The sequence below is a fragment of the Gordionus sp. m RMFG-2023 genome, chromosome 1, assembly GCF_954871325.1.
Source record: "Gordionus sp. m RMFG-2023 chromosome 1, tfGorSpeb1-WG-v2, whole genome shotgun sequence".
NCBI classification, from domain to species: Eukaryota; Metazoa; Nematomorpha; class Gordioida; order Chordodea; family Parachordodidae; genus Gordionus; species Gordionus sp. m RMFG-2023.
The window spans coordinates 79,546,224-79,573,049 of NC_088775.1; the positions used below are offsets into that span (position 1 = coordinate 79,546,224).

General features: G+C 26.9%; 1 protein-coding gene across 1 annotated transcript; it reads right to left on the reverse strand.

Moving 5' to 3' along the window:
- Nucleotides 1-12,815: 12,815 nt before the first annotated feature.
- Nucleotides 12,816-26,098, reverse strand: LOC135931461 (acyl-protein thioesterase 1-like). Its single transcript, XM_065468590.1, has 7 exons — nucleotides 25,973-26,098; nucleotides 25,899-25,930; nucleotides 25,785-25,850; nucleotides 25,694-25,741; nucleotides 25,580-25,650; nucleotides 25,367-25,542; nucleotides 12,816-13,174 (listed from the first exon to the last, which is right to left on the reverse strand). Exons 1-7 carry the CDS (start codon nucleotides 26,015-26,017, stop codon nucleotides 12,965-12,967), a joined length of 648 nt encoding a protein of 215 aa, XP_065324662.1. The 5' UTR covers nucleotides 26,018-26,098; the 3' UTR covers nucleotides 12,816-12,964.
- Nucleotides 26,099-26,826: the final 728 nt, after the last annotated feature.

Consider the following 26,826-nt stretch of genomic DNA (forward strand, 5'->3'; position numbering starts at 1 on the left):
TATAAAAATCAATGGCGTAACCAGATCCAAAAATCATCCATGGGTAGGAAGGAAGAGGCAGAATGGGCCAAACTTAAAAATGTTTTTTAAATGGTCTAAAATAAGAACGAACATTTTTCTTACCAAAAATATGACCGAAATTAAATTAAAGACCAATTTTTATTATTAATAAATCACATATGTATGTCGTATTGGAATATGAAATCAAAGGGAATTCAGAACCTCTCAATTTTACATAAATTACTGAGAGTTATTTTAAAATTAAAAAAATTCGATTTAACCGGAAATGTATTTCAACATGTGTAGAGCATACCCTATAAATTTCGAAGAATTTTTCGCAATATTTGTGTGTACTTTTTAAATAAAAATTTATGTGAAAATTCCTCATAAAAAATAATGCAAATTACGAATATTTCTAAAGTTGGCTAGAAAGTTTAAAATTCAGTGTGGGTACATATAACATGCTTTAAATATATATCTGTCAAATCAAATTCTTCCAAATTTAAAAATCACCCTCAATAAATTATTTAAAATCAAAAGATTCCGATCCCCATGGATTCCGTATCGCATGGTATCGATCTGGTCGGGACCAAAGACCGGATCATTCCCTTACTACTAGGGTTGCGCCGATATTAAATATCGGATCGGATAGGCACCTATATTTAGTGCTTTCTAAAAATATCGGATCGGATCGATACCTGTAAAAAACCGATCCCTGTAAAAAACCGATCCTTTTAATTTCCCTTTTTTTGTTATTTTACGTTGTATACTTATTTTACATAATTATTTTTTTTATATATTATAATATAATTTTTTTTTAATTATAGACTTAATTGTAGAAATGATTTTTTGCATAAAAAATATTGATTTCTTAATTACATTTGGTTTAAAAGAGGGGGGGGGGGGTGAAAAATCATTATAAATATCAGATCGGTATCGGATCGGTTTTAAACTAATATCGGAAAATATCGGATCGGTGAAAAATATGTGGTTCGGCACAGCCCTACTTATTATTAATAAGATTGTCTGTTACTCTGAATTTACAATTAGCGCGAATTAGCGGCGAATATAAAAAAAATTTATTTTTGCATTCTTCACCGCGAATTTTTTAATCTTTACTGCGAATTCGCGCCAACTATGAATTCAGGGCTACACAATAAACACATATAAAAAATGCGACAGGTCGATATATATTTTACAAAAAAATATATTATTATATTTATAATATAAAACAACGCGTAAATTTGTAAATATTTATTTTGGAATGATATAAGTTTAAAAATTAATATAAGTCGATTTTACAAATAAATAAAATTTGCTGAAATAATTTAGTATATTATTATTTTAGCTTTTTATTTTTTTTAGCGAGTCATTTCAAGAAATTAATTTTGTTGGTTAATTTAATTGAAACTTGGTACACAAAATAATTTTTGACTTTGAAATTTTTGAAATATTTTAAAATCATAAAATAATATGCATTAAATATGTATTTTTTTGTTTACAAGAATATAACAAATTTAAAAATATTTTCTTTTTTATGGAGAGAAAGAAACAATTGGAGGAAATTCTGCTAGAGCCCCTCACCCCACCATAATTATTTCATAGATAAAAATATGCAATTACCTGTCAAATCAGATCGATATATGCAATTTTACAAAAAAAAATGAAGCCCCCATTCTCCCAGTGGCCCTTTAAAGAAATATTTTCTAATTATGGCCCTTTAACTTAACCTCAATATTGATAAAAGTTGCAGGAAATTTAAAACATAATTTTTTTATTTTCAATATAAAAACATTTTTTGGTGAAGTGGAATCGTTTTTTTTATATTTTAGAGTACTCCATGTTATAGAAAAATTTTACCAGCATTTTTTATAACCTTAATATAAAAATATATATTTTGGAAATATTTATTTGTTTGTTGGATTATTAAATTAAATCAAATGTAGGACCAAAGAAAAGAACATAATCACAAGGTAAAATAGCTTTATATGCAAGTTGCAATGGAATGTTAAAGTTAGGCATAAAAAATTGAAATTTTAATTTAAACATCTAGATTTTGGAAAAAATTGAAATTTTAATTTAAACATCTAGATTTTGGAAGATATTATGATAATTCTTATATTCTAATTATGATAAATTATTTTTATGGTAATGGATTTATAAAAAGCTGATGTTTCTGTTACTTTTCTTAAATTATAAGTATTTATTTTTCTAAACCATCTGAACCCGCCTTAACCCCAACCCAACCTGCTTCAGAGATATTTCACTGAACCAGAACCCAAACCTAAACCCTTTTTTTAGATGGAAGGTTCACAGCCCTGTAATAAACCACCAGAAAATTTAATTTTTTAAAATAAAGATGCATATATTATAAAACATGATAGTATCTTTTATCACAATAGTCTCTTAATAACAAAATAATATTCATTATCATAACCCTAAAATTTATCTTAGACTAAGAATATCTCTAGAGATATATAAATCTTCCACCCTTGCCTCTATGTCAGACGGGTAGGGTAGGTCTGTAAGTCGAAAGGCTGCATGATACGAAAGGCTATAAAATAATATTGAAAATAAAAAATAACAAAGAAAATGATTAAAAGAAATTTGATTGATTTATTGCTTTCTTTACGAGAAAAACATTTTAATAAGATTACATTATAATATATTAAAAAAATGTAAATTTTAAGATCTTTTCCAATTTTTTTAATCTTTAAGTATAAAAATATTGTAAGTACTGGATTACGAAGTAATTGACAAATATAAATTAAATGATAAATTTTTTTTTAATTTTTCGGTTCGAAATATTTTATTGTCGCGAAATATTCAGTGGGAAACTAACATTTTAAACGTAATTACAAATATTTTTATATCATTGAACTCAGAATTAAATTTCCTATCTTAAAATGCTTAGATGTATTTTTTTACGTTTTCTGTTAGGAATTTATTTTTTTGTCACGAAAACATTCAGAGGAAAAAGGCTAACATTTTAAACCTAATTTCAAATATTTTTATATCATTGTACTCAGAATTAAATTTCTTCTTTAAAAATGCTTAGATGTATTTTATTTTGTTATTTATTATACATACAAATAATGAAAGTAAAATAATACAAGACATTTCTAAAGATAATATTTTTTAATACAAAAAACTTATCCATTTATTAAAATATTAAATATTTTCGATTGCGTGTATAATTTTTTTTTTAAAGAATTACAAGTGATAAAAAAGGTTAACCTCAATTGATAACGGTTTTTAAAAACCACACAAGACAATATAATTTTTAGCAACCTACATTGACGAAAGGTCATTAATCTATTATAACTTTGTGTAACCATTTTAGGTAATGTTTTATAGAATTGACTAATAAGGAAAAATTTTGCAGGCCTAACCAAATCAATAATTCTTGAAGAGAGAATATTAACGACTAATCCATATCATAAAGTTGTGGTTAGACCTAGATGACATTATGGAAGCTAGATAAGTAATCGAGAAAATTATCGTGAAATATTAAATTTCTAAAAGATTATCTTCCATTTTTAATGATATATAAACGACTAGACAGTTGACCATATTCCTCATCTAAATTATGCCATCAAGTTCTCTCAGCAGCAGGAGTAATATTCTTAAATTACATAGTCACATAAATAATAGATTCTAGTTGATTTGCAATCATAGCCATGACACTCACAATGTAAACTCATATTAGAATTTATAATGTTAGATAAATTGATAAAATAAAAACACTAAAAATCTTTGGAAGAAATAATTATGCATATTGAAATCTTGAGTTATTTATATGGCAAGGATGCCACACAAGAAATGTAACATTTTATAACTAAAAAATAAGGACCAGAGTGATATGATAAAAGCAATTAGGATTTTATATATTATTGTTGCACCACTTCTAGTTGATATATTATATCTTAAAATAATAGTAGTTTGTAATATTATCAAGAATATATTCGTATTAAAAATTTAATTCAAAATTGTTTTTCAAAGAAGAAAAAATAACTTTCCTAAAAACATTTAAAAAAAGAGAAGGAAAAAAAGATATCTAAAGATTTTTAATTTTTATTAATATTTTTTAAATAAATAGATGGTGTTATAGAATTAAATGCAAATTGTTACTATTTATTATCAAAAGCATTGATCAGTTAAGTTTATTAAAATATTAACTGTATTATATTCTATAACTTTCAAATATGTTTGTAAAAGTGGCATTTTACCTAATTTTTTTTAACCAATTCTATATAATAGAGGGTTTTCAATTATATGTTACTTACTTTTTATAAAGAAATTTCTTATATTTATTTGGACCTTAAAATATTTTTAGAAAGAGGCATGGTGATTAAATTTTAAAATGAATACCATAGTTGATTAGTGATTTTGAACTCGGCTAATTACAATATTAAACTTGTTAATTTTCAATTAATAAATGATTATATTTATTTAATTAGGGTTATAAAATAATTTAAATAATAAAAATTAATTAAGCTTCAACTGTTAATGCTAAATTAATATTTCGACATTATGAGTGATATTGACATTCCATTTTTAACACAGAACTTGATTGCAAGCTGACATTGTGAAAATATAATTTATATGTATTAATCTAATCTAATAATTAAAAACTCATTTAATAAAATTTAAGATAGTCTTATTAATTTTTAAAGAAATCAAATCTATATAAAATAATTAATAGTTATATAAAGAAAATCGTTCAAGGGACTAAAAAAAATTATTTTAAGTTCAGGGGGTTATTAGGGAGTCATTTAAAAAAAAATTCGGGGGGTTATTCAAATTTTTCATGGGGCTTGAGCTCCTGAGCCCCCCCCCCCCTTGTGATGCTACAGCAAATCACATGTTGATCATTAAAATTTTTTTTAGATAATTATTGTATAAATAGGCAACAGATTATCTACCGCATCAATTAACTCTTTTTTTCTAATGTTTTAAAAAATAAAAAATTAAAAGATTTAATAGTTAGAAGATTTGATTAAATAAAATTAAATAAGAAGGGAAAAGAATAGAAGAAATTGAAAAATTTCGTAGTATTATTAAATTTCTAGAAAACAAGCTATATAACCAGAAAATTGAGAAAGGACCTTAAAAAAATTTATTCAAACAAAATAATCCGTGAATTATCTAATATAGCTAATTATGATATTGAAAATGAATTGAGAATTACAAAGAATAGAAAAAATAATTAAAGTGATTCATGTTCCAATATATATAAAAAATAATAATTTTTTGTCTTAATTATTACTTGATGGGGCAAAAATGTCAAATCAACATTTGAATATTTAAAGAAATGAAAATTTGGAGATGAGAAACCAGGGTAAAAATGAAAATTTGGACGTTATAGATCAAATAATATTTAAATTTATCATTTTAAAAGAAAATAGTAAAAATCGTTGAAAATAAAATAAAATAATAAAATTGAAATTAAAATTAAAAAAAATCGAATTCGAAAAAAAACCGAAATAAAATAATTCTGATTCCAGTGAAAATATATAAATATTCCTAATTGGCGAAAAATATAAACCTTCGTCGAAATATCCAGCGGAAAATATATAAATATTTCTACGTTAATATCTGACGAAAATTTATTAAAGTGGATGGAAATAGTGTTAAACCGCCCGATCGATTTTTAAAAACGGTTCGAGCAATATTTTGGCCAAACCGGGATTACTCATAAGTGTCAGAAAGGTTTGGGTCACTAGAGGAAAGAATTATATATACGAAATTAATGTGATATTTAAATTTGTTTTTAAAAAAATATATATTATGGGGAATGTAACCAATTCATTATTTTTATATTTATATTTTGAACATGTATTATCCTGAATTTTTCTAGTTTCTTCCGGACTGCTACTCCAGATCAACACATTATTAACTATTTCCATCAATAGAAGGTATCCAATGGAGTTCCCCATTTGAACCAATCCTTTTTCGTCTTGGAATAGATAGAATGATAGGAGAGATCAAAACTCAATGAATGCTTAATTTACACACTTGGTATATTGATGATGGAATAATAGCCGGCTAGCCACAGGTTAACATGGAATTGGCATATTAAATTTCTTTTTAAATATAGATCTAACAATAAATCCTTTGAGTGAATACTATCCCCTAAACAGTAATGTTCAAATTCAGGTTTGTAGGTAATGGAAATTCCTTCACTAAATTTTTTGCAGATACCTCAAATGAACTTAAACAAATGCATGGTATCTTACTACATCCCTTGGCACACCAGTCTTTTTTCCTACTAAAAAATTACCTTGTAATTCCGAAGATTCTTTATACCCTTCGATTAACAAGCATTTTTCAATATCCTATCATTCTTGCTACTTTGAACAAGAGATCAAAATATTCATCGAATTATCTTGGCTACAAGTCACCCTACCCACGCAGGTGGAATATAAATATGATCCCCTTTTCTCCGCCAGTGCCTTCATATATTTGCGTTTATCATGTGACCTAATTATTAGCAAATTAACGACTCACCCAGATCCTCACCTCTTTCGGGTCATTGATCTTTAAAAGTCTTCTTCCCAAATCGATCCTCCTTCAACCTCATTGCAGAGAGATTGGGATTTATTCTAGGTTGGCAACTCCGTCGCATTTCTCAAATCGAGAGTCAACCTGTGGAATATTCTTCTCTTTTCAACTTCATCGGAAAACGGTTATGAATTTTTTGAATATTTAATATATCTTCGATAACTTATAATATAACTTTTTGGGGTTTTTTTTAAACTAAATATTGAGTTATTTTAGGAATAGATTAATCCTCATTCGAGTTAAACCACTTGTAGTTTCACGAGAATCCCCATTATATATATAGATATTGCAATATCGTTTTACATTTTTTTGCACTAAACGTAATTGAGTTTTTGATCTTTATCATCAAATACATTTTCAAAATTGTCATATTTTGCTCCTATCTAAATGGAACAGGTATACACTTATATGTCCCTTTTCAGAGTTTGAAAATTTTTTCTTTTGGAGATAATAAAAATTGAAGATATTTTTAAAGAAGATCAACAAAAATTTTTAAAAGTAATTTCATTCATATAAGATTTTTATAACATTAAAATCATAAAAAAAATTTTAGAAAAAAAGTTTGAAATTTTAGGTAAAATTTGATCAAAAAACTTGTTTAAGCATGCTCAAAAAAAAGCGCTCTTTAAAAAAAATCTTTAGGCTGTAACCTGATTCGACTTATTTTTAATAATTATTTCTGTTTAGCCTTTGCTAGACAGAATTTGAACTAGAATATCATATTTTAGTTTATTTTAAGTGTGGACAAGCTCGTATTTTTTTTTAAAAAAAGTAGACTTAATATTCACCAAAAATCTTGCTTAATCACACTCAAAAAAAAATAAAGATGGAAACTATTAGATATTTTTGATTTTGAAGAAGTTTGTAAATCCTTCATGGAATGAACATCCCACCAAGAACAACAAAATTTTTTTAAAAAAAGGTAGACCTAACCATTTAATAAAATCAACCTCTAGGTTATTGCTATCACTGTTGAGATTCGTCCTCTAAATTAAATCAAAACATCTATTCAATCATGGTTGGCCAAACTTAGAAACGTCAAATATAATTAAATATCCAATATAATATTAATTTTATTTGTAAAGTAATACTTCACCAATAGGCTAAATTCTCTTAAATGACGAGATATATCCAAATTTAAAAAATGTTTAACCCTTCATTCTTGTTATTCGAGATTTATTTTTAAAAAGACAATTGTAAACTTGGCGATTTTAGGAAAATTCTTTTGTTTTACGATTCTGCACTTCTTTATATATATTTTTTTCTGGTGAAAATGTGTATTATTTTTGAATATCATTTTTAATGATAATCGACAAATATCTAAACTTTTGTTCCAGGATTGTTTTCGTCGAATAAAATTTTAATTTGGAATACATATTTATGAGAAATTAAACCAATTTTTTTGGTTATATGAATAATTCGTTCTATATCTTAGTTTGATAATATAAATGTTTTTCCCAATATACTTTTGGAGGTTCTATTAAATAAAGGTAAATATATATAACAATTCATAAATATATTTTAATTAAATAATATTTGATATTATACAAGGATATTTTTAATAGTTACTACGTTAGAAGAAAAAGGGAAGTTTAAGAGTTAATTTTTAACCATGTCACTTAATCGATAAGTATTTGATCAGTTCGAGCATTTTACACTTGAACATCCTTCGATATATTAATGTATTATTAGATGATTTCACCCTTCTAGAACAGCCATTATACCCATATATATAGAATCAGAATCTTAGATCCATAGTTTAAAAACAATAAGGGTTCTGATATTCAAGCTTGAAATACTTTCGCAAACTAACATTTCATTTCCAAAAAAAACAAATCAATATATAATTAAATTTTTATAACCAACAAAGTTTGTTTTAATAAACTTTCTGCGGTTTTACGAATTTATAATTTACATTAACTCATTATAACCATGATTTAAAATGGAAAGATTCTGAATTCACATTGATTCCATATTACAATACGACATATATACTAATAACAATCTTAAACTTTCCTTATGGCATGATAAACCATTATTATTATAAATTCACCCAGCATGGTAAAAATAAAACATTTTAACTAAATGATGAAAAATCAAGGTATTATTTTATTTTAAAAGAGATTACTTTGGAAACATCAATAAAAAGATTATTTTTTCCCCTTGGATAATTGCTTAAAAGATCAGCAATAACTCTTCATTTGTAAACGTTCTTTTTCCTCTTTAAAGCGCCTTAAAATAAATATGCGAGCTCGATTATGAGACCGGAACGTTCTAAGCCCGTTGGCTTTTAAGAAAATAAATGAGTTCAAAAAAAATTATCACTCATTCACGACAAATTTTAAACAGAATCAGAACAAACTAATTATAAATAGCACCTGAAGTGTTAAAAGTTTTAAGAACTGGATCTAACCATAAATCTTATCCATTAACAATTCTGTAACATCTCTTAAACTAATAGGCAATTAGTTGGTCAATACGATAGGCGTAGCCAGGATTTTGTTAATCGTATTTTAATAACTTTATTAATTTTTTTTAATTATAAATATCGTATACGAAAAGACTTTTGTATATTTAGGGCTTTGCTTCATATCCCTAAGTCATTGGCAAATTTTTTATAAACTATACAATCATTTATAATGTTCGTTTTAAATTTTGAAATACTCGATTTTGCTGGAGGCGTATCACGTAATGTAGAGAATACTTAACTTAGGCCTTGTTTATAATAAACGTGATTCGCTTAAATCATCGCTGGATAATTTACTAAAGTCAAGTAAATTTCAGGTATATAATTTATGACTGAATGATGCTATGAAACGAGTTAGATTGCTATAATGAAATCAAAAATCCTATGTTCGGATGCGATTCGCTTCCGCAAATCGCGCTTACTACTTGACCTTTCTAAAATTTCCCTTAAATTTTTGAATTTACTTAATTTATTAAAATTCACGGCTAAATTGTCGTAAATCAAAACATTTTATTAATACTTATTATAATATAACAAAAAATGCCAATCATTTTTATGAGCATCACATGTATTTAAAAATTAAGTACCCCCTAAATAATAACTATAATAGTCAGTAATGTATCTCTACCTAAATTTTAAAAAATAATGTCTACACAAGTAAAATCTAAAAAGAGTAAATAATTTTAAAAATTAAGATCCATCTAAGTTAAATAACACAAAAAATGTCATTTTGTAAAAGAATAGTCAAGCTTAATATCAAACTCCGAGATTTCTTGATTTAAATCGTATTTTTATTATTTTTTTTATAGACAAAAATATTTCATAAAAATCTAAGAATATGCAAATAATAATGGACGATTATTTCTTTATTCTAAATTTTGGAGAAAATTTAATCAAATAAATTAAAAATTCCCTTGTGCTCCTTTTTGCCCTTATTATACGTTGAAGATATGGGTGTAGGCGTATCGATATTGTATTCCGAAAAAATGGGATTGGAATAGAATATATCGGAGAACTGCCACCAATTATAATTCTTATCATATTTAAACGCGTACGCATCGCTAGTCGACGAAAGGTCATTTAAATACGCTAATTGGCTCTTAAGAGTAGCATCGTCAAGTTCATCCTTAAAAGATGTCGGGCTTTTGAGCTCTGTGGATGCTGTTCGCATATATTCACTATGATAATAATTCATAATCTCATTCCAAACCTGGTCTTTTTCAATGAACATACGAAATAAGAACTTATAAAATTTATCGTTTTTTATGTAAAGAAGGTAGTGCGAATAAAATGGTTCCTTCTTGAATCTTGCCACGTCTTTTTTTTCGCAATCAAATTCCCAGTGGCTGAAATCCCAATGGTAATACTTACTGGCTTTATAACGGTAATGACAACTTTTATGAAAACAATATTGCGCGTTATGTTCCCCTCCGTACCAATAAGGTATATGTTTTAATCCAATTTCCGGCCAATACGATAATTTATTTAAGGAGTTAATTTTAGACGCCATGTTTTCTAGATCCGTTCTGCTAAAAAAGGGTTTGAGCACGCTTTCCCCTTCCTCATTTTCATTTGAGGATAATCCACTGCTGTCTTCAGTAGGCGAATTATCGCCATTCGGAGAGGTATTGGGCGAATTACTCGATTTGCTTTTAGATTTTTTTAAATTAAGAATTTTTTTTAATCTGAAAAGGCAAAGTAATAATAACGTAATTGCTGCTATAGTCAATAATATAAAGATCAAAATGGTTTGATTTTATTGGGATGATTTTGATATGATATGATTGCAATAATATTAAAATGGCTTTTAAATTGTATTGTATTTGTAATTATGTTAACATTAGATAAACTTTTCTAAAATAAGAATGTGATATTTGGAATCATTTTTTTAAAAAAATATTTTATATAATTAAATTCTGTGATTAATTTTTTTTAGATCAAAATTTTTTTGGATCATATAAAGTGCAGTATAAAGAATAAGATCGATGCAGCAAGAACCACTTTTCGCCTATAAATACTATACAGTACAAATAGGAATCATAATAAATAAATTATATATAATTTAGAAATAACATTTCACGTTTTTATGGTTAGCGAAATCGTTTGACGCAGACCAGATGTTTAGAACTTCTATATTCTGGTATGATGCCAATTTTTTTTTCTTATATTACTAATAATTTTTTCCCCCTTTAAAACAACATTGTCCTAAATTAGAATTAGTGCTTCCAATTGTTCGGCCAAAATGGAGATAATATAAAAATATTTCTAAAAATCAAAATAACCACGGGACAATCAAAAAAACGAAGGCCAAGTCAAATAAGGGATAATAGGTAAAGCGCAAAAAATGGTAATCCACCCTACCCTCTTGGACAATGGTTACCTGCCGATCGAAAAATAATTTCATCAAAAAAAACTTACATACTTATTATTTGTGTTTATATATTTGTTGATTTAAAATCCATTTTAAAATTGCAATTTCTGTTAAAAAACAATATGTCTACTTATTAACATAAATTCGAACCGAACCCGGAGAAGAAAACCCTGGTTTTTGGAAAAAATTTGAACCCGAAACGAACCTGAACCCCGTTTATAAAATTTTACCCCGAACTGAACCTGGGAACTTTATTTGAACCCGAATTCAACCGGGTTGAGTGTATTGTTAAAATCATATATTAAGATATTTGTATAATTGTAAATACAAATATTAATGATTTAATTGAAATTTTATGTCAAATTTCCAATAAAGTGAAGTGTTAATAATTTTAAACAACTATTCATTTATGCCATTTTTTAATTTTTTTAATTTATTCACAAAGATTCCTATTGTGTTAATAAATTTTAAACAATTATATTCATTCACGCCATTTATTTTTAACTTATTCTCAAAGATTATTAATTAGAGGAAAATGAAAGTGAACAAGTCATAAATATAATAAAAAATTTATTTTTTATACCAAATTTATGTCTAGTTTTTTAATTATGATTTAAATATAGGTTTTTTTTGTATTCAAAAATTCTTCAAGCTAAACCAGGGTTCAAAAATATTTCCACCGAACTCTTATTTTTAACATTAACCGAACCCGCGCAAAAATTTTGCCGAATTCGCATCCCTGCTTCTTAACTTCGATTTCGAGCTCATTGCAGATGCAAATATAAGATTTTAAAATGGCAGTTTTTTAGTAAAAAGCTATTTATAATATTTAATAATTCCTAAGAATAATCATGAATGAAAAACATATATTATGAAAAATAAAATTTGGTATAATATTTATGCAATATTTTTTAGGGGGTGCAAAGGACTTTTTAGAGATTTTTTTGACTTCGAGACCTATTTAGACTTTTGAAAAGAAACTCAGGGTTGACAATTAGGATTACCATGCCTCAAGAAGACAATATAATGAATTGTAATTTTTAAAAGTTGGAGTAAATGTATGAGTGGTAATTAATGTAATCCATATCATTTCTAATTAAATAAATAAGTAAGCGTATTGAATTAGTATTTAATTTATTAACGGTATTATTATTTTATTATTCTGTATATTACATTTGATAATTTTTGAAAATATCCTTAATTAAATAGGCCAATCAATTTATTTATTTTATCCGAGATTATAATGAAATCTCCTGAGTAAGGATTTAAAAAATTAAATTTCTTGTCAATTTTTTTTATAATCTTTCCTAATTATATTTTTAGAAATAACAGTATATATACTGATTTGTCACAATGTGAAAAATCAGAGTGGACCTTTATTTATTGTCAAAATAAAATCATTAGTGAACACTGGAAATATTATGTGTAACGAGGTATATTATTTTTAATTATAACATGTAATCAAAATATTTAATATTATAATTTTTTCCAATGACTATATAAAAATATTCAGTTAATAAATATTATAAATTTTGGTAAAAAAATAATATAAAATGCAAAAATTAAGGTAATTTTTCGGAGATAAATTTTTTAACATCTTCCATTTCTTTTTCATCTGATCTATGTTCAATTGGGTAACTATGCAATTGTATATTTGGATTAAATTTTTTAATTTCGTCGTGTGTTCTTTGCCCAAAATGGTAATTTACTACATTATCCATTTTGCCGTGGGCCTGGAATATAGGAATATCTTTATTCTCCGCTGATAGTTCCTATCAATTTATAATTTAAAAAAATGCATAATATTAGTTTAAAAATTTTTTGGGTGGAGTAATTTGCATGTTCTGTTTATATTAAGCCATACTTGTAAACTCTTTAGGAAGACCAATAAGTATTAGCTTAATCTAGACTTCAAATCAAAAATAAAAACAAATTTTAAAAATATTTAATTTTTTTTTCGAATTGAAATTGTAATTACTCAATTTAAAATATTGAATTTTAAAAATTATTCTCTCCTGTATTTAGCGTTGCTTTTAACTCGATTTTGGCCAAAAAATATCTTATCAAATCTTCGAGATGCAACTAATTTTTTTCTAGAATAATCTAAGGGCGCGTAAATATATTCGATTTTAGGTGAACCTAGATTAATATATTTATTTTAGAATTTGAAATGTGGGAATTAATATTATTTATATATAATATTTCAATTGGTTAGTTTGTCCAAATTAGTGTTGTTAAACGACTCGAATTAGTCAATTTTAAATTAATATGCAGATCATTCCTCACCCATATATATTTTTAAAAGTTAAATGAAAAATATAACTCTTTTAACATTTAGAATTTAAATGACTTGTCCAAAATATATAAATACTAAAAAAAAAGATTTTTAAAAAATATTTAACTCAATCCAAAAGAATGACAATATTACCTCCTTCAAAATTTTTATCCATAACTCCATTCTAAAATGTTGCCCCCCCCCATGACTTTCCTCCTATCAAATAAGCTCTGCCCTCTTCCTCTAATTTTATTCATAACCACCATCCCTCTTCTAGTATTTTTAAAGATGATCTGGTATCTTATAATTATTTGGATATTGAAAATTTTATTTAATCATGCATAAAATTATAAAAAAATTTACCACGTAATTAGATTAATATATATATAAACTTAGATAAATTAATATTAGTGATATGTTAATGGACTGTTCTATTTGTTGATATATAATTGACATTTATAGACGTTTTTCAATTGATTTCGAATAAGAGATATATAACATATTTTTTATCTTTGTTATTTTTAGATCATGTGACATTATTATATAGTGATATATTTATGGATATAGCTAAGGAAATCGATGCTGATATGAGGTGCAATAAACTCTATGATGCCTATAAAAAATTAAAAAAATTTCAAAAACCCTCCAATTTTAAACCTTTGCCCAAACTGAAAGTTAATAACAATATTATTCGTGACCCAGACGATCAAATAAATTTATGGCTTGACCATTACTCTTTAATGTTTAACTCCGAACTCCCTTAACCGCCTCTGGGTGATAACCTTCTCTCCTCAAGGTCAAATTTTACCACGTAGGAGATAAAAGGGCTATTATGAAACTAAGAAATAATAAAGCCGCCGGACCAGATGGAATCAGAGCGGAACACTTAAAAGTTTCGCCTGATTATATCTCTACCTTTCTATTAATCATTTTTAATAAAATCTGGACTTCCGGCATTACTCCAAAAGATTGGAACCTGTCATTTATATGTAACTTCCCGAAAACTCCAAACCCACTCGTCTTTGATGACTATAGAGCTATTGCACTTACCTCTATAGCATCTAAAGTTTTTATGGTGTTAATAAAAAATAGAATTCTTTCTTCCACTAGACATCTACTATCCAACAATATCTGTGCGTACAGACCGGGGCGGAATATCTTGCAACCAATTCTTGCATTAAAAGTTACTTTACAAAAAAGTTATAGGTACAAACTACCACTTCTGTTTATCTTTGTAGATTTCCGAAAAGCTTTCGACAGTATTAAATACGAAGTATTATGGGAAATTCTGGCTGAGAGTGGGATTGACCTAAATATTATAAAAATCCTTAGAAATCATTACTGTTCTCTTTTTTCTTCTTTTAAAATCGATAACGTTCAATCTACTTCCTTCAGAATACGTAAAGGCGTTAAACAAGGATGTGTCTTGTCACCAATCCTATTTAATATAATCATGAATAAAATCATCGCCGACACTTTAGGGGCTTTTAATTTACTCAATCTATCCTCTAGGGATGATCTTTCCCTGAAACATCGCATAATCTATTATGCTGACGATATAGTTATCACTACCAAATCATTAGAAGAATCTTGCGACATTTTGAATATACTAAAGACATATAGTGAGAAAACTGGATTAACTATTAATCTAAATAAAACCGTTGTTATGCCTTCCCCGTGGGCAGATGTCGACCCAAATCGTTCCTTTGATTTGTTAGGATTAAAATTAGTACATGAATTCAAATATCTGAGGGTAAATCTAGATAATAAGGGCCACATAAAAAATGAGGTTGAAATGAGGTTAAAGCATGCCAAATTCGTTTTTTATAAATATTTTAAACTATGGAACGCCAGAGAAATATCTGTAAAGAGTAGACTTCAAATGTTTAATTCTATAATTATACCCATTTTATTATATGGTGGTGACACTTGAGACATAAATAAAACACAAACTAAGAAACTTCAGGTCTTTATAAATAGATGTCTAAGGCTTATAAATGGGTATATTTATCCCAAAATTATTACCAACTGTTTATGGAGACTCTCGAGACATGCTCCTGTTTCAGTTACACTAAAGAGACGAATTCAACTTTTTGCACACATAATTAGGAACCAAGAAGACAACTTAGCATATGATGCTCTTAGTTGGCTTCCATCCAATAAGAATAAAAGATACTGCAGCTACAGATCCTATTGGTTAAATAAAACTATTTCAGATATATTGCATCTAAATATCAGCTTAACACAATTTGTCCACATAAACAATAACAAAAACTCTATTAACAAACTTCTCAAATTAAAAACTAACTTCCTTCTGGAACATTAAATTAATTCGTATCATCTTTGGACATTCCTATGACATTCCTTTTTTAGCGTATCATCTTTGGACATTCCTTTTTTTAGAAATCGACGTCCTCAATATTTAGCTTATTTATTACATTACGTTCAGATAGTTTTAATTCTATACTTTTAATGTAAGTCTTAATTTTATCTTTTTTGTTAATGGACATAATTTATTTTATTCTTTTTGACCAAACCTTTTTACTCTATAGCTAGTCCATACTCCCTCTCCATTAATGTCTAATATAAATATGTACATTTTTAATCACTTTTTGGTTTTAGTCCTTTTCCTATTTTGTTTTTAATACAAGATACAATTTAATTTTCAATACAAAATTAAAGATATGTAGTAAATTTAAATAGTGACACACTGCTAATTGATCTTCAAGATACTTATAAAGTATTATTAATTAAAAGTATTTTTTTTTACAAATAATTTAAAAGTAGTTTTACAGTTCTATTTTCTTTTCAGTTTTATTTTTTCTTTTTTAATTTTAGTTCAGGATACTGTATAAGGTAATATTTAAAATATGTTAAGTATTAAATGTGTACATTTCTATTTTACTTTTGGTTTTAGTCTTGTTCTATTTTATTTTTAATACAAGATACAATTTAATTTAATACAAAATTAAAGATAAAATGTAGTAAATTTAATAGTGACGCACTGCTAATTTATTTTCTAGATATTTGTAAAGTATTATTTATTAAAAGTATTTTACAAATAATTTAAAAGTAATTTTATAGCTTTATTCTTTTCTTTTTTCAGTTTTATTTTCCAGTTTAATTTTAGTTCAGGACACTGTATAATATCAATTACAAGTCATAATAAAATTTAATCTATGTATATTCTATTTCCCAGTTACTCCTAAGACTTAAATTGTAAATTGTAACATTGCCAATATGACCCTTCCATAATCAAAACTTACTTAATCGGGCATGGGCTTTTATCTGTCCCTTTTACTTCCCATGGGCGTTTAAGTGAGTGGCTTTGCCACTTACGCGCACAGGTAACTGCGGCCTGCCCAAAAATCGTGGATGGTCCTCTTAATTATTTTCCCATTTTTTATCCCAGTTTGATGGGTTTTTTAAGAGAACCAAGCGTTGCTCTATTGTATATATAACTTTTGCTATATGTACGACGTTTAGGGCTAGTGCGCTTAATATCACGTATCACGTAAATAAAAGAAATCGTGGAATTATCATTATAGAATCATTTATTTTTAGAGAAGTGGTGCCGTTTTCACACGGAAAAGATACTTGGGAAAAATTTGATGCAATGTAAGTTATTAAAAATATAAGATCATGGACCATTAGAATTATAAGGGTAAAAAATAAAAAAATTATATTTGTATGTAATGTATAAAATTAAAGAAAATAGAGAAAAATTGGAATGGATAGAAGGCAAAAGGTAAGAGATGAAAAAAGAGAAATTTAAACGTAATATGTTTTGAAAAGGGATCTTTTTAATATTCCTGACAAAAGATACAGATAGATTCTTTTTAATATTCATGTTTAAAAAATTTACATATCACAAAACATAACCTATTTTTCTCCATAAAATCTTATATTAATTTTCTTATTTTATTTCGCCATATAAATTCACAATTAACATTAAGATAGATAGATAGATAGATAGATAGATAGATAGATAGATAAAAAATAACACAAAAATGAAATAAGTAAAGAATATATTTTACATATAAATGTAACTCGATAGAATTTCATTACTAATTTTATATTCTTTTTTAATTTGTAGGATGGATTAACATTCATGGTAGTGAAGAAGAAGGTAGCGAAAATGAAATTATGAAAATAAATTTCCTGAAATAAAATCCCAATCTAAAATTTTAGATGGAATTTTTTTAAATAATATGTCAAAAAAGACAATGTGCATGTTAATAATAAAGGGTTCAACAAACTCATTTAAAAATTTTGTTAAACATATTAAAATATATTATTTTTTTAAATCATAGATGTCATTTAGGCATTCAATATAAGTTATATCTAAAAGAGCAGAGAAGAAAACAAACAAATCCACCACCATAAAAAGATGATTCAACCCAGTATATCAGCTTCATTTAATGCCATTAAATAAAACCAATAAACAATAAAATTGATAAGTTGATATCTCCATTTATTGTCAGGGGTTTACACCCTTTGAGCCTAGTTGAATAGTCTGGATTTATTACAATAATGGAAAGTTATATATTGATAAATATTGATACAGGGGCGGACTGGCGACGCCACGGCCTCGTGGGCATTTTTTTTAAAGCGGCCTCATTTTTATGGGGGATTCGCCCCCATACTTAAATTTTGTTTTGCCCGGCCTTCGGTCGGGTTCTCTTAAATGACTTCTATGAATTATATGATTTTTATAACTTCTTATTTTTGAAAATAGGTACAAACGATGTACATTTTTTTTAAAAAAAAAGAATAATGACACGATACTCATATATATTTTATTTCATAAAATTGCACATCTAAAATCATATTTACTGCACATATATTTTATATTAGATATACAACGATAATGCACTATAAAATTAAATCATACATCACATGTTAATTATAAAATAATACATAATACTCAATATATAAAATCAATTAATTTCAATTATTGCAATTATACAATATTGCACAAAAAATAAAATTGCTACCGCCGATCATATTAAATAGATATAAATAAGATTTAAATAAAAGAATTAATATAAATTTTTAAGTTAATAAATCTCTCATTAACTTTGAACCTTTGCGCAAATAAACAAGAATATCTTTTAGTTCAATCTGCGCTAAAAGTTCCCGTTCAACTGACATCATTAAAAATGCTTCTAATTTTTCTTGTCCTATATTTGGTCTCAGCCTATTTTTTATAATTTTTAATTTACTAAATGTTCTCTCACATTTGACTTGCGTAAATGATAAAGTTAAAATGTAATCATATGCTAAAAATAAATTAGTGTAAGCACTTGTATGCATATTGTATCTTTTAATAATTTCGTACACACATATTAAACACTTGTTACATCTATTATCACATTTTGAGTTATTATCATTTTGTAATATTTCATCTTCTTCATATGAATCCTCACTTGTACATACGATATCATTGTCCGTTTCATTTAATTCTTCCACTAAATCTTTGAATACACTGGCAAATGAACACAATTCGTTACGTAATTTAACACTCGATATATTTGCCAATTGTGCCAGTTTTTCTAAGGCCTTTTCAGAAATACCTTTACTATTTATATCCTCAAAATGCCTTGGATGCAAATATTGCACATTCAAAATAAGCTCTTTATTCGCAGAAAACCGTTCCGACAAGCTGTTTATAATTTGATCAATTATAGGACAAAATACTTCGACCCTATAAAGGTCAATCGATTCTTGAGGACGTTCATCTTGGCCTTCGTCACTATATATTCTCTTTACTCATCCTATTCGATTTTTTGGCAGAGCAGTTTGTACCCAGATACTCTCTGGGAGCTTTAAATATGAAAGTGTTTCATTTAAATTAGAAGCCATTTTTGTTGCTTTATTTTGAATTGAAGTAATAGTTATAGATGACACAGAAGACTTGGCATCTTCTATCATTTTCCACGCTGATAAAATATCTAAATTCTTAGTTTGAAGATATAATGACAATGGCCCCATTATTTCAAAAATTTCTAAATATATTATATCAGTACTTAGAGTCTTAATTTACATAAATTATCAATCAAAGACTGTGCTTCTGATGAGGGTTTTGCCTCAAATGATTTATTATCAATTATAAATTGTTAGGCACTTATCGTTATTGGAAGTAGGTTCTCTTTGCCATATATCCATCTAATAGCTTTTTCATGTGGCCACCATCTTTTCTCTCCTATTTTTTGCAGTCTTCTCAACTTATTTTGGCCAGATGAGTTATTCTCTTTCACCCAAGCATCCATCCTTTTATATGATTCACCAAAGAAAGTTGCTAGTCTGTTCAACAATCCAAATAAATTTTTGCCTTCAACATCGTGGCATGAATCACATATACATAGATTTAATATGTGACTATAACACCAAATATACAAACTACTTGGAGCCTCTTGTCTAATTCAAATGATTCTCCAATTATATTTCTCATTTGAATTCCATGTTTTAAAAGCATTCACTCAAGATATCAAAAAATCCTTTTCCAGAAGAGTTTGTAACTTTTGTAAGTGCAAAAAGCCTTTCTGTTATTTTGCCATTATTTATGTATCGTAGGCAAATAGTTGCTTGATCATAAACAATAATGTCTTGAGTACTATCCATTTGCAAACTAAAACGTTTGTTACCAATCTCCTTTTTTATTAAATTCCTGATCTGATCAAGAACAACATCTATAACTTTGTTAACAGTTGTTTTCGACAACAAGGTTATGAGAGAACCTCTTCCCTTTGATTTTGATTTTTCAGAGAGTTTAAGCTTTTCTTTTCTACGTTTGCTCTTTAAAATAGCCTTCTCTAAATGATCTCTTAATATTTGATCATTTTTTGATATAATACGAATCATTTCCAGGAAATTCCCATGATTCAAATTTTCATTTTCAAAGTGGCTAAGTGTTTCAGTAACATTTGATCCTCTATAGGATAAGTTTTGTTTTCCTAAAAACTTTATTATTTTAAATATTTGTTTTATTATGTGGACATTGCTATAAATTTGTCGATTTTTTTCATTTAATATTTTAATACTAATTGAATTATCAAATGACTTATTTTTTGATGATTAGAGGTAGGCCTCGACAGCACTAATATGTACTTTTGTTTCATGTATTTTAATTAATGAATGCATATGACGAAAATTTGTTGAGCCTGTTGTAAAAGTGTTTTCACATACTGCAAATGCCAGGCAGATTGGGCAGTAGACAGCTTTGGCTTTATTGCACATTAGTTCTATTGTAATCCATTTTCTAGGTATTTTTTCATTCATTACCATTCGATAATATAATTTATCATATTTACTATTTATTGGTTGTATAGGATGTTGCATTAAGAATGCAAGTTTTTGTGGTATAGTAGCTGTTAATTGCAGCTTAACATTTTCATGTTTATGCATATCCAATTCTGATAATCCACTTTGTGAAATATCTAAAGGCATTATTGATGTAGTTGCTTCTGACAAGTGTGAGGATAATAAAGATGGAATTGCTGTAATTGTAGATAATGTATTTTCAGGGTGTGTGAATGATTTATCTGCTGTAATGGTTGGTAATATAGTTATAGGTGGGTGTGGCAATGATTGAACTGATGCAATAATAAAAGAAGATGTTGCAGATAATGTAGTTGTTTCAGGTAGATGTGAATGGGAGGTAGTTGCTGATATTCCTAAATAAATAGATTTTTTAATATGAAGTACTAGTATTATAAATACTTGGTACTGATTTATCAAAGAAAGATAATTTAAGTTGTTTTGGATCAGCACCAGCTGCTTTGAGACAAGCAACATATTTTTCTCTTAATTTTTCAGCTCCACCCTTAAATTTCCTTTTGGCATTTCTATGCATGATAATATAAAAAATTTATTATTATTAATTTATAACTTAAGGCTAAAAAAAATATTACAAGATGTGAACTTTACAACAGGCTCAACAAATTTTCGTCATATGCATTCATTAATTAAAATACATGAAACAAAAGTACATATTAGTGCTGTCGAGGCCTACCTCTAATCATCAAAAAATAAGTCATTTGATAATTCAATTAGTATTAAAATAAATGAAAAAAATCGACAAATTTATAGCAATGTCCACATAATAAAACAAATATTTGAAATAATAAAGTTTTTAGGAAAACAAAACTTATCCTATAGAGGATCAAATGTTACTGAAACACTTAGCCACTTTGAAAATGAAAATTTGAATCATGGGAATTTCCTGGAAATGTTTCGTATTATATCAAAAAATGATCAAATATTAAGATATCATTTAGAGAAGGCTATTTTAAAGAGCAAACGTAGAAAAGAAAAGCTTAAACTCTCTGAAAAATCAAAATCAAAGGGAAGAGGTTCTCTCATAACCTTGTTGTCGAAAACAACTGTTAACAAAATTATAGATGTTGTTCTTGATCAGATCAGGAATTTAATAAAAAAGGAGATTGGTAACAAACGTTTTAGTTTGCAAATGGATAGTACTCAAGACATTATTGTTTATGATCAAGCAACTATTTGCCTACGATACATAAATAATGGCAAAATAACAGAAAGGCTTTTTGCACTTACAAAAGTTACAAACTCTTCTGGAAAAGGATTTTTTGATATCTTGAGTGAATGCTTTTAAAACATGGAATTCAAATGAGAAATATAATTGGAGAATCATTTGAATTAGACAAGAGGCTCCAAGTAGTTTGTATATTTGGTGTTATAGTCACATATTAAATCTATGTATATGTGATTCATGCCACGATGTTGAAGGCAAAAATTTATTTGGATTGTTGAACAGACTAGCAACTTTCTTTGGTGAATCATATAAAAGGATGGATGCTTGGGTGAAACAGAATAGCTCATCTGGCCAAAATAAGTTGAGAAGACTGCAAAAAATAGGAGAGAAAAGATGGTGACCACATGAAAAAGCCCTTAGATGGATATATGGCAAAGAGAGCCTACTTCCAATAACGATAAGTGCCTTACAATTTATAATTGATAATAAATCATTTGAGGCAAAACCCTCATCAGAAGCACAGTCTTTGATTGATAATTTATGTAAATTAAAACTCTAAGTACTGATATAATATATTTAGAAATTTTTGAAATAATGGGGCCATTGTCATTATATCTTCAAACTAAGAATTTAGATATTTTATCAGCGTGGAAAATAATAGAAGATGCCAAGTCTTCTGTGTCATCTATAACTATTACTTCAATTCAAAATAAAGCAACAAAAATGGCTTCTAATTTAAATGGAACACTTTCATATTTAAAGCTCCCAGAGAGTATCTGGGTACAAACTGCTCTGCCAAAAAATCGAATAGGATGAGTAAAGAGAATATATAGTGACGAAGGCCAAGATGAACGTCCTCAAGAATCGATTGACCTTTATAGGGTCGAAGTATTTTGTCCTATAATTGATCAAATTATAAACAGCTTGTCGGAACGGTTTTCTGCGAATAAAGAGCTTATTTTGAATGTGCAATATTTGCATCCAAGGCATTTTGAGGGTATAAATAGTAAAGGTATTTCTGAAAAGGCCTTAGAAAAACTGGCACAATTGGCAAATATATCGAGTGTTAAATTACGTAACGAATTGTGTTCATTTGCCAGTGTATTCAAAGATTTAGTGGAAGAATTAAATGAAACGGACAATGATATCGTATGTACAAGTGAGGATTCATATGAAGAAGATGAAATATTACAAAATGATAATAACTCAAAATGTGATAATAGATGTAACAAGTGTTTAATATGTGTGTATGAAATTATTAAAAGATACAATATGCATACAAGTGCTTACACTAATTTATTTTTAGCATATGATTACATTTTAACTTTATCATTTACGCAAGTCAATTGTGAGAGAACATTTAGTAAATTAAAAATTATAAAAAATAGGCTGAGACCAAATATAGGACAAGAAAAATTAGAAGCATTTTTAATGATGTCAGTTGAACGGGAACTTTTAGCGCAGATTGAACTAAAAGATATTCTTGTTTATTTGCGCAAAGGTTCAAAGTTAATGAGAGATTTATTAACTTAAAAATTTATATTAATTCTTTTATTTAAATCTTATTTATATCTATTTAATATGATCGGCGGTAGCAATTTTATTTTCTGTGCAATATTGTATAATTGCAATAATTTTTTATGTGAAATTAATTGATTTTATATATTGAGTATTATGTATTATTTTATAATTAACATGTGATGTATGATTTAATTTTATAGTGCATTATCGTTGTATATCTAATATAAAATATATGTGCAATAAATATGATTTTAGATGTGCAATTTCATGAAATAAAATATATATGAGTATAGTATCGTGTCATTATTATTTTTTTTTAAAAAAAATGTACATCGTTTGTACCTATTTTCAAAAATAAGAAGTTATAAAAATCATATAATTCATAGAAGTCATTTAAGGGAACCCGACCGAAGGCCGGGCAAAACAAAATTCTGGGTATGGGGGCAAAGCCCCCATAAAAATGAGGCCATAGCATCGCCAGTCCACCCCTGCTCAGAGACTGCAGAAGTGTTATTTGTATAGTCCAGTCTGGATTTTTTTTTCAAATTTTTAGAGCCCGGGTTTTAAATTTTTAGGCCCAGCCTGGATTTTTTTCAAATATATTTTATTTATTTTTACTTTTTATGGCTAATAATTGTGATTTAAAATATTTGGTTTTAAAATAATTTTTAATAAATTTAAATATAATAAAATTTGTGTTTTAAAAATTTTTTGGTGATAATATTGGTTAATGATGCTTACTACCTTAAGGTACTACTTATCAAATTTGAATTTTGTTCATTTTTCATTTGGATAGGCACTACCAAATATATTTATAATATATATTTGAAAAATCGTGGTTTTTGGAAAGCCTCTATGGCCTAGTAGGCAAGAGCTTGGCTTACTGATCCCATAGTTCCCAGTTCAAATCCCGGGAATGGTCATGTTTTTTTTCTTAATCTAACTTGGTGGTTCCATCCTTGGGGGGATAATATATAGGAGGCAGGACTCGACCACGTGATTCCGTATTAATATATTAAATAATAAGGGTCTTATTACATTTCAATAAATTTTGGTTGGTATTTAAAATATTTCCATACATTCACTTGGTAGTAAGCATCATTAACCGATAATATTATAATAAAGGAAGGTCCCAAAAATAAAAAAAAATTTTTATATGTAGGGCTGTGCCAATTTTAATTTTTTTCACTGATATCTTGATATTATTACTAACCCTATCCAATATTTATTTTTATTTACCATCTAGCCATAACCCTTCACTACAAATGTTGAAAAAGCTGCCTTAACTACAAAGTTGAGGTCTATTTCACCCCAAATTTTGATTAGCTATATTAAAGTTATAAGATCTAAAAATTTAAATATATATTAAAAAATATCGGAGATAATTAATACAAAATTTTAGATTTATGTTTATTTCCAGGAAAAAGTTATACTAATTTTTCTAGTTGCTGAATTTTCTATAGAATTTAAGTTTTTGAATAAAGTTTTTTAATGTTTTAAACACAGGGTTGAAAATAGGACTTTAAAAAAATGAAATAAATATTAAAATAAAACATAATATCTTGACAAAGTATGAAAAATATTAAAATGCTTTGTGAAATTTGAATTTTATTCTTATGATAACTTAATATCACAATATGTAGTGTTAAATAATTAGTTTACCTGTGGAAATGATTTGTGAAGTGGAAGCCAAGCACTTAATGCTATTATTCCTGCTAATGGTTTCTTATAAGTAAATCCTGAATATAAGGCCAATGCTCCGCCTTGTGAAAATCCTCCTAAAATTATTCTTTTTGAAGGTATACCATTTTCGATTTCTTTGTCTATCATATCATGAACTAAATAAAATTAAGCAGATTTTAAGATAAATAGTACTAGAATAGGCTGCTTCTTTAATGCCAATTTCATCTTCTTTTTCTATCATGGACAAACCATATAAATCAAACCTAATAAATGTTGTATTATAGTAAACGTATTACAAAAATTTACCAAGATGGCATCTTAGATCCTGCATTTAAGGTCACTGAAATTATGGGGCTAAAATTATAATCATAATTTAGTTTTTTAAAGATAAAATTACGCATTTGGAAACAAGTATTTAATATGAGGAGAAATCATTTCTTGAAACTGACTTGACCATCCATACCTTAAATTTAAGTATATAAATAGTATATTGAATAAAATATATATTTACCCTGTATCGCCTAACCCATGCAAAAATATGACCTAGTAAAATAGATTTTCAAAAACTCTTTTATATAATTTTACCGTTGCAGTTTGTGCTATTTTTGATTTTAAAATAATATCATTCATTTCCCGAATATGTCATATGAAGGTTAATTAAATTACAACTAAGCATAAATAAACAAGATATATCTGATATTGACATTAGATTATCTGTCATATGACGTGATTTATTAGAAAACCATATTTTTGTTAAAAGACTGGTATAGAAGGTTGTAATAATATTAGATTAGGTTAGTATTAGACGAGGCATATCTATAAATAATTAAATTCTATCAATCATTTGATTGTATTTAATGAGCTAATAATTTCTATCCTATGGTGTCGGTACTAAAGATCTGTGAAAGTAGATTTGGGCAGGCTTTGGGCCGAGCCTGGCCTATTTTAAAAAAAAAAATCTGGTTCGGGCTGGATCGAGCCTAATATTTTTAAAAAAAATTCAGGCCGGGTCTGGTCAGGCTTTGGATATTTTTTTAAATATATATATAAAAAAAATTTCTAATTATATGTTAAATTTTTAATGTAAAATAAAAATATTTGTTGCGTTATTATATTCTAATTAACCTTATTATTTTTTATAATCTAATTTTATAACTTTATTTTTTATATTGCGTAACCTTACTTTTTATATTTTGTAATATTTTACTTTTTGTTTTTTTAATATTGTATTCTAATTTTGATTTGTAAAATATATATATAAATGAAGTGTAAAAGGGAAAAAGTAGAGATAATAAAGTTAATAATAATAAAATATATTTTTACTTACTTGCACGTTTATCATGATTCTCTTCATGGTGCTCCAGTTTAGGCATAAAAAACTCGCCTTATGGAAATTAAAAATTTTCTTTAAAAAAAAAAAAATTTTCTATATAATGGAG

What these genes read in the sequence shown, in the direction of transcription:
- LOC135931461 (XM_065468590.1), bottom strand. Translation starts at nt 26,017, where the DNA reads ATGAATGATATTATTTTAAAATCAAAAATAGCACAAACTGCAACG. An exon ending in AAATACTTGTTTCCAAATGC is followed by an intron (nt 25,742 to 25,784) that starts GTAATTTTATCT and finishes TTATAATTTTAG; the next exon opens with CCCCATAATTTCAGTGACCT. An exon ending in GGATCTAAGATGCCATCTTG is followed by an intron (nt 25,651 to 25,693) that starts GTAAATTTTTGT and finishes AACATTTATTAG; the next exon opens with GTTTGATTTATATGGTTTGT.